The 8,830-nt window shown below is 33.1% G+C and overlaps 1 protein-coding gene across 1 annotated transcript; it reads right to left on the bottom strand.

The window, feature by feature from the left end:
- Nucleotides 1-2,490: 2,490 nt before the first annotated feature.
- Nucleotides 2,491-3,057, bottom strand: LOC147078355 (uncharacterized). Its single transcript, XM_085960458.1, has one exon. It carries the CDS (start codon nucleotides 3,055-3,057, stop codon nucleotides 2,491-2,493), a length of 567 nt encoding a protein of 188 aa, XP_085816584.1.
- Between the last annotated feature and the right edge of the window lie 5,773 nt (nucleotides 3,058-8,830).

Raw genomic sequence — 8,830 nt, 5'->3', positions numbered from 1 at the left:
CAGTCAGCAAGGCTATTCACCTCCGTGTATAGCTTTAGATCGTCTGCATATAAAATATAGTTTGCGTGTTGAAAACACTTGCCAATGTCATTGATATATGAGTTGAATAAAAGTGGCCCCAGATGAGAACCCTGGGGAACGCCTGAGGGAATAGAGATAAAGTTTGAGCGGTGTCCACCAATAACTACGGCTTGGCATCGGTTGTGAATGTATGAAGTAAGCCAGCGGAGTAGATCTCCGTGAATACCAAGTAGTTCTAGTTTCTGGATCAGGATAGTATGATTAACTCTATCAAAGGCCTTAGAAAAATCGGTGTAGATGGTATCTACTTGCGATTTTTTATCCATGGAATTAAGAAGATAACTAGAGAATATAGCAAGATTTGTTACCACCGACCTGCGTTGCATGAAACCGTGTTGTTTTTCGCTAATGTTTTTACATATAGCAGGGTAAAGTTGATCATATACTATACGTTCGAAAAGTTTACTGAGTACTGATAGTATCGAGATTGGTCTGTAGTTTTCTGCTCTCGAAGTGGAGCCGTTTTTGAAAATTGGGATCACAAACGCTTCTTTCCACTTGTGCGGAAATGTACCGTCTCGGAGAGATTTTTTGAAGATTATGGATAAGGGGTATGCAAGCTCATCTGCGCAGTTGATTAGGTAAACTGGGGGAATATTATCGCTTCCTGTGCCTTTGCTTACATCAATGGTTTTAAGGTATTTCAGGACGATGTTTTCGGTGATGATTATATTTGACGTCGCGGCGATGTTGTTTTTTGAGTTGATGCTGGATAGGCATGGATCTAGATTGGGATCAGAATTGAAAGTTGTCAAGAAATATGTAGAAAATAATTCGGTGACTTCAATGTCATCTGAAGCAGTGACGCCGTTGTAATGGATGTTTTTGGGGATTGTATGAAATTTTCGCTTGTTTTTGACGAAGGTCCAAAAATATTTAGGGTGGGACTTAATGGAGCGTTCGGATATTGTGATGAAATTTTTATAGCGCTCTGTCTGCAATTTCTTTTGCCTTTTCCGTAATATACTAAAAGATTCATAATCTAGATAGTCACTATGAGTTTTCCATTTTTTATGGTACTTGTCCTTTTCTTTAATAATTTTGATAAGAGGTGTCGAATACCATCGAGGAAATGCTGATTTTTTTGTAGCTTTTTTAGGAATATGTAGCTCGATACTTTTGTTGAGAATGTTATAAAAACGTTCTACGGCGTCATCAATGTGAGGTGTGCTAAGACATTAAGACCAGTTGACAGAAGATAAATAGTTATTAATGGATGCATAGTCGCCCCGTCTAAATGCGAGTGTTTGTTTTTGATTTAACTTAATTCCGGGAGTTAGCACAGTATAAGGAAGATCGATCTCGAGAGCTGGATGATATGTATCCTCTGGGACTAATGGGTCATTTGAGTGACGCACTATTACGTCATTGTTTGACAAAACTAGGTCTAAGGTTCGATTTTGGATATTAGTTTGACCGTTATATTGGTTGAGTCCAGCTAGCGAAATATTGTCGACAACCAGAGATTCTGTAAAGTTATTTGTTTGAGATGGCGAGAAATATTGTGAGTGAATATGTTTCGTCCAAGATAAAGAGGGTATATTAAAGTCACCGATGATGAGGAAACGATCAGCAGGATATTCTACAGTCAGTCTGCAGATCGATTGTAAAAGATAGATAATTTTTGTGAGTGGTAAGAGGTCCCGCCTGGGATGTATACGCATGCGACGTGAAGGTTGTAAGGAGTTCCGAGTGATTTGGAGGTAATAGTTACCCAAATACATTCAATGTTGTCAGGTTGCCAGGAACATTGACGAACAGCGTTGAGGGTACGCATGGTGCACAGAAAAACACCACCGCCCTTGGATTTTTCAGAGTTAGTGAAGCTACGGTCGCAGCGGAACACATCGTACCTGTTGTCAGTGATTTCGGCATCAAAGATATCTGGTTGCAACCAACTTTCAGTGACACCTATGATGTCGTAGGCGTTACTCATAACGTTACTGGAAAATTCGTTAGTTTTCGAGCGAAGTCCACGTGTGTTTTGATAATATATAATAAGATTAGGCATATTTTACAAAAGTCTTATTGAATGTGTTTAGGCCAAAAGTATAAGAGTATGCCATAAATAGTTTATTATTTTTATTTATTAGCAAATTAGTGCCAGTAAATAAATGATTTAGATTCCAATGATAATTGTGTATATTATAAGTATTACAGTGCTCAAAGTAGATTATCAAAAAGCATTGTACGTAACGTAGGTGACTAATTGGATTATAAGTATTCGATGTAAAGATAATAATTAGTGACACTAAGTTGCTTACGATAATATCTATAATGGTATATTTACTAAATGGGTAATAACATCGTAGTGTTAATGTGTGTGTTTTGTGAAACGTAATATGAAGAAAACAGAAAACATAAATGAATATTATAAGTGAAAAAAAATCCATGTCCATAATATCGCCGTTATCCTTTGGCCAGCTTTTCTAGGTCCCCCTCCGAATTTATGAGGATAGCTGGAGACGTTTCCAGCTTCCTCACGAATATTTTCCCGTTTCGCACCCAAGTAAAACGGAACCCCAGGTCTTTCGTGATGACTTTGGTTTTGCTGAGGAGAGCCTTAGTTTTTTGCGTGAGGTGCTCGTTCACGTACACCGGGAACGATGGGCCTAGAATGTTTAGAGCTGATGATTGGCAACCACCTTTTTGAGAGGCCAATCTGCGCATGCCAGAGATAAGATCAGTTTTCAGCTGCCTGCGGGCTAGTTTCGCTACAATAGGTTTCGGCCTGCTGGGGGTCGGTGAGCGTTGGGCCACCCTCGTCGCGAAAACTATATCGCTGGCACTAATTTTGACTCCTACCTCGTTACCAAGTTTACTGATGATGGCAGAGAGGTCCTCTGACTTTCCTTCGGGCACTCCAAGAATTTCTACACTTTCAAGACGGTCCCACTTTTCGATGTTGTCGAGGCGTGTTTGCAGCGTGTCGACTGTATCTTTAAGTTGGGTGATGTTATTTTCGAGTTTATCCATGTGTTTGATTTTTTCGTCAAATAATTGATTTTTTTTTCCTGTTCTTGGAATTTATTGTTCATGAATGCCATTGATGTTTTGAGATCAGATAAATCATCTTTCAAAGATTTGAAAAGTTTTAGGTCTGATTGAATGGATTTGATCTCGTTCATTATCAGCTGTAGAGTAGGTTCAGGTACTGCATTCTGAGTGGTAGGAGTAGACGGTAGAGAAGAGAGTTGGGTACACGTGGGACATTTCCATTGGCTTTTATTTGGCTTTGACATCTTCCTAAATTTCGCCTCCGAAATTACCACACAGTTTATGTGCGAGAATTTTAAGCACATTGCACACTGAATAGCATCGGTTTCTCCGATTATTTCATTGCACCGAGAGCACTCCATATTATTTTTAGTTGATAATTTTTTAGTTTAAATGATAATAGTTTGTTGTTTTTGTTTTATTTTTCGCACTGACTTTATTTGCACGCGTTAATTAATTAAAATTATAAATAAATTATTATAACGGTCCGCCGTGTCCGACAAATTAATTAGTCTGGTAGTTATCGTTAGTTAACAAATTAATTCGGTTTGCAGTAAATAAATTGTTAGCGCGATACGTCTGTCTCGGTCTGTAGTTCAATACGAGTTTACCAATATTATTTACGAGAATTACCAATATTATTTACGAGCTTATGTTCAATACTCGGGGTAAAACAATCTGTTATCTACATTAATTGCACAAGTGTGCATCTTTTTGGGTTAGATAGACACTTATGGACACCTGCATAGTCAAATAATGTTATAAATGTTATTTCTTGTTAATGTAAAGCATATATCATAATGAACACGTGCAGATGAAATGGACTTACAGTCTATAAATGTACAAGAAAACTGTGAAAAATTACATCAAGGAGTTTCACAGAGTGTCCCAATTCTGGTAAGAACTTAAGGAAGGTTGATACCATCAAACCATATAGGTTACCTGCCAGCCAGATCACCTACTTCCCCAAGTTACTCATCACTAGGACATAACAATACGATGGTACACAAGTTTCGCAAAACGACCACGTGGCTGCTCTAAAACCCACGAAATCAACGAACTCATTATGTTTGGTAGAAGTACGTGATAGCTAAGAATGAAGAACAGGTAACATCGGAATTCGCTGGATGAGGTATTCATCATACTGTAGATCGACCCTGAGTGATAAAAAACTATTGCAACGCATTCAGCATCGTATGCAGTAGGCCGTATTACATTTTACCGTAAGATGGTGTACCGGAAATATATGGCCGTATAGTATTAAGGTAAAACTCATGTCTAAAATACGAAATAAAATCCACCGAAACATAAGAGAAATATATAAAAAGTAGATATGTAAGTAAATTATAAACACAACTATTACGTATAATTCACATAAAATTCTGGTAGCGGCTTTTACCGTATCAAGTCATACCAATCAATATGAAATTAATGTTCTTATTGATTATAATAAAATTGGAACACTACTGTATGTGATGCTCGACAAATAACGCGTAATTTTTATATTAATCCTATAAGGCCATATCTTTTCGGTAAGACAGTTCACGGTAAATTTTGCTATGGCGAAATGCAATACGTACAATTTACATATAATCAAAAAAACATGTACCCAATACATAGGACATTGAGGTCTAGGTGTGATCGTTAAATGACTGTATAAATAAATACTTGAAAGATGAAAGAAAAGGTATGGACGATAAATCAATTTCTATAATAGAAGGCTATTTTTAAATACAATCCAATTCAGATAAAAGTCATCATTGTCTTTACTAGTTGCTTATGTAAAAAAAATCCCAGTCGTAAATGGTGATAGAAAATGTAATAAAATATAATATTATTATAAATTGTTGACGCACTGTTCCCAATACGCGTTCCCATAAATAAATACACAGGAATGCCATTGAAAGGGAGGACCCATATTATTTTATGCCCTCTTCCTCGCCACAATAGTCACTGTAAGCAACTTAAAATTCATAATGTTGCCTTATAAATCCACGAAATATCTGCGACGCGTCTTATTTCGCCGAATTTAAATTTCTCCGACGCTTTTTTTTATTTTATGTTCACTTATCTCCATAAAGCGAGAATAAAAATAAAAGTTACATACATCACGAGAGAGAATATTTCATCTTTCAAATATTCTTTATGACTTTTACTATGTGGTGAAATAATTTTTCAGTAAATATAAAGACGTTAGGCAAAGAATGGCATTGAGTATAGAAGAAATTGGATGAAATCTCATAATTTAATTAATTATACTATATTCCGTCGTGTCAATTGAGCTTGCTGGTATGAAAAAATGACAACGTATATCATTATTTAAAATATAACTTACTTCACTATACCACGCTCCAAACACAAGGAATGCACAAACAATTGCCATTTATCTCAGTCCACCGCCACGTCACCCGCCTTCTGATATATTTATTATTATAATATAATATGCACTAAAACATAATACATATACACATACATACATATAATAATAACATATATATTGTCCCTACAATCCTATGTGGATTTGGATCGCTTCACGGAGAGGTTTCTTAAGGGGGGACATGCTCAGCGTAGGTGAAAATGGAGCTTTTATTGCATTTTCAAAGCATGATCATGGACATTCCTTAAACGTTGTAGATAATCTACTTATATAATTTTGAAGCCTTATTATCCTTTATATTTATTTTAAACATTTGATGACTGCATAAAGTATTTTTATTACATAAAATAGTATATATAATTTAGAATTTTAGAATATAGTCATATTTCAGTACATGCATGTGCAGTGGTGTTAAGATTTTTTACATTTATTAATTTTTAAACGCATTTATAAAACCATTAGTATAATTTATGTCGACATTATTATAGTGAAATATTTACGATAAAATTTTTTATTGATAATCTCTGTGATCCCAAATTTGACAAGAATTAGGCATTTTATTATTTAAAAAAGATTGACACATTTCAAGATAATTCTAAAGATACTAATTATAAGCTATGTCTTTGACCATTCAAGTGTGATAAACATTCTACGAATAATGATTGCTTTATAATAATTATTGACCTAAGAATAAGGAAGTGTTTTTTTGAAATACGCCATTTCTTTTGGCATTCCCCAGTGGTTAAGCTACAACATACGACCGTAGCCATAAATTGACAAACTATTATTGAAGTAGGGAGTAAAATGACGTTAACGCGCGTATTTGAACATGTACCGTTTAAAAAAAACATAAAGGATAATAAGGCTTCAAAATTATTTAAATAGATTATCTACAACGTTTAAGGAATGCCAGGATCATGATTTGAAAATGCAATAAAAGCTCCATTTTTACCTACGCTGAGCATGTCTGCCCTTAATTGATTTTCGTTTTAACGAGAAATGGATGTTAGAAAAAACATACATTGATAAACAACATGAAAAGTTTTGGCAGACCCGGGATTCGAACCCATGACATTATAAACCTAACGCGTAGTCGCAAGACCATCGTGAGAAAATATAATATATCATAGGTAATTGATCAATTAAATTCACACAATTTATAAAATTCTGCTTGATATATAAATATGAATATTTTAAAATCCTTTTAAAAGGATGGCACTGAAAAATCATTATTGCAGATTAGTATCATGAAATAGTTGAAATATTTATGGCCTCGATGGCGGAGTGCCTTAAGGCGAAGTCTTCACTGAGCCTTTTTTAAAGAGGCACCTAGCGGAAAAATACGAAGCTTGCAATTTGAGACATTTTTTTGATAATTTACAATTTCAACTGTATTAATGTATCTGAAAACATTAAAAAGAAAAATATTTTTTATTTTAATTCAAAGATAAAATTACAATTGTAAAAAATGTAATAAAATGTGAATTTGTTGAATCGGACCGCACCCTATTATTACATATATTTTATGGTCATATTTATTATTAAAATTTAGTTTATTAAGTTTTCTAAGCATCAATTAAGAGATTTTTGACTAATTCATAGATTTAATATTTTTTATATCTATTTTAAAAAACATTGATTTTTATAAAAAATATAAATGTGTATAACTTGAAATCCTTTTTATTTATATCAAATTTTATTTATGTATGATTCTAATATTGAAGCTTGACTTGATAATATATTAAATTATATTAAATTTGGAGTCAAAGTATGGACCTAATGGATTGAGCAAGTGGCTACCATCCATCCACAAAAACAAAATATGTTAATATAACCTCCATCCCGGGGAGGCCCAAATCATCGTCTAAGGGTCGAACATGGTGAAGTAAAAAAAAGTAAGTTGAAATAGGAAGGTTTTTAGACGTTATATAAAATCTTCATTAAAGATACTCATGAAGGATTGTGTGCACAAAATGTTTATCATTGCTAAGAGAGTATGTAATATAAATTGTGATGTGATTGCTTAAAAATTAAAATGATAATTTATTAGAATAGGTAATTAGATTTAATCAATTTAATACATTTAATTTAATTCAACAATAAACAAATTATTAAAATGTAGTGGGTACCTACCCAATTAAGAAAAATATTATCATGATACTACACGATGTAAAAGACAAATTAATGCATATCATGTAGGTACGAGTACCTAATTTGAATATTTTATTCAACTGTCCACAAATTCAATAACATACATGGTGATTGCCGTATAAAAATTAGCTTTACTGAAGTAATTGTGTAGAAACATTCACTTCATAATAGTAGAATAAATATGTTAAATATTAAATAATATACAATAACTGGCATAATTTATTTATTAGTTACCTAAAAGGATTTGTTGACAATAAATACATGATATCTATTTAAAAAAAAGTATCATTATATTTTCTTTAGAACAACCTTGTATCATAACGTAATAATAATATTATATAAGTACTGGTATATTGTAATGTTAATAAAATTATGTGTGTTGAATTTTCGCTGATTCGTCTAGCATTCTAGCAGTTATCCTCGTACTCAAGGTATCTCGCTGTCTATGCAAATTTCCCATTTTTATGGCCCATTCATATAGAGCGTACCTGATCTTGAGATGCGTAGAGACAGTTTTTCAAAGCCCACTCTAAGTGCTCATCAGTTTTTTTTACGGTAATGGGTATAGAACGGAGGAAATAAAGTAATCATGGAATTATATAGGTATCTACTGACAATGTTACTAAATTGAAAGGTTACATTTCATTATTATTGTAGATAATGTACTTATAAGTTATATCACTTACAACTTATATCTAAACATTGTAAGTATTTATTATATTTTAAATAATGTAATTATGTATTATAATTTAAAAACAATAAGTTTTTAGTAAGTATTGTAGTGATAACTTTAATGTACTAGAATACCGATCTAAGGCAAGTCTTACGAGTGAAAGAAAACCTCTACCATAAGGCACTGTGAGTGAAAAATAGAGGAAACTAACCTGCCATTGGAGATGCCAATTGGGAAGGCAATAACTCTGTTCAACCATACGCTTCGGATTTTGATAAATTCCACCTACGTTAGTATGAGTATAGTGTTGTTTTATAAAATCTTAAAATAGGGTCTACTTAGCTCGACATTCGGCGTACTTCCATGTACTTATCTATTTTATAATATTTATAATTTTTGTACCTATTCAATCTTTATACTGTTTTAAATGCATATATTTCTTTGTTCTTTATAGTGTTGTAATACTATTTTTTTAAATGTGATGTTGAGAACGCCTTAAATTTATAATTTTTAATTTATGTAAAAATAAATAAATACCTGAGAAAAGCGAA

The sequence above is a fragment of the Rhyacophila brunnea genome, unplaced genomic scaffold (genome assembly GCF_057557595.1).
Source record: "Rhyacophila brunnea isolate RB1 unplaced genomic scaffold, BYU_Rbru_1.0 scaffold_11, whole genome shotgun sequence".
Lineage (NCBI taxonomy): Eukaryota > Metazoa > Arthropoda > Insecta > Trichoptera > Rhyacophilidae > Rhyacophila > Rhyacophila brunnea.
The sequence above is the reverse complement of the archived record's forward strand: the minus strand, read 5'-3'. Positions and strand labels throughout refer to the sequence as shown.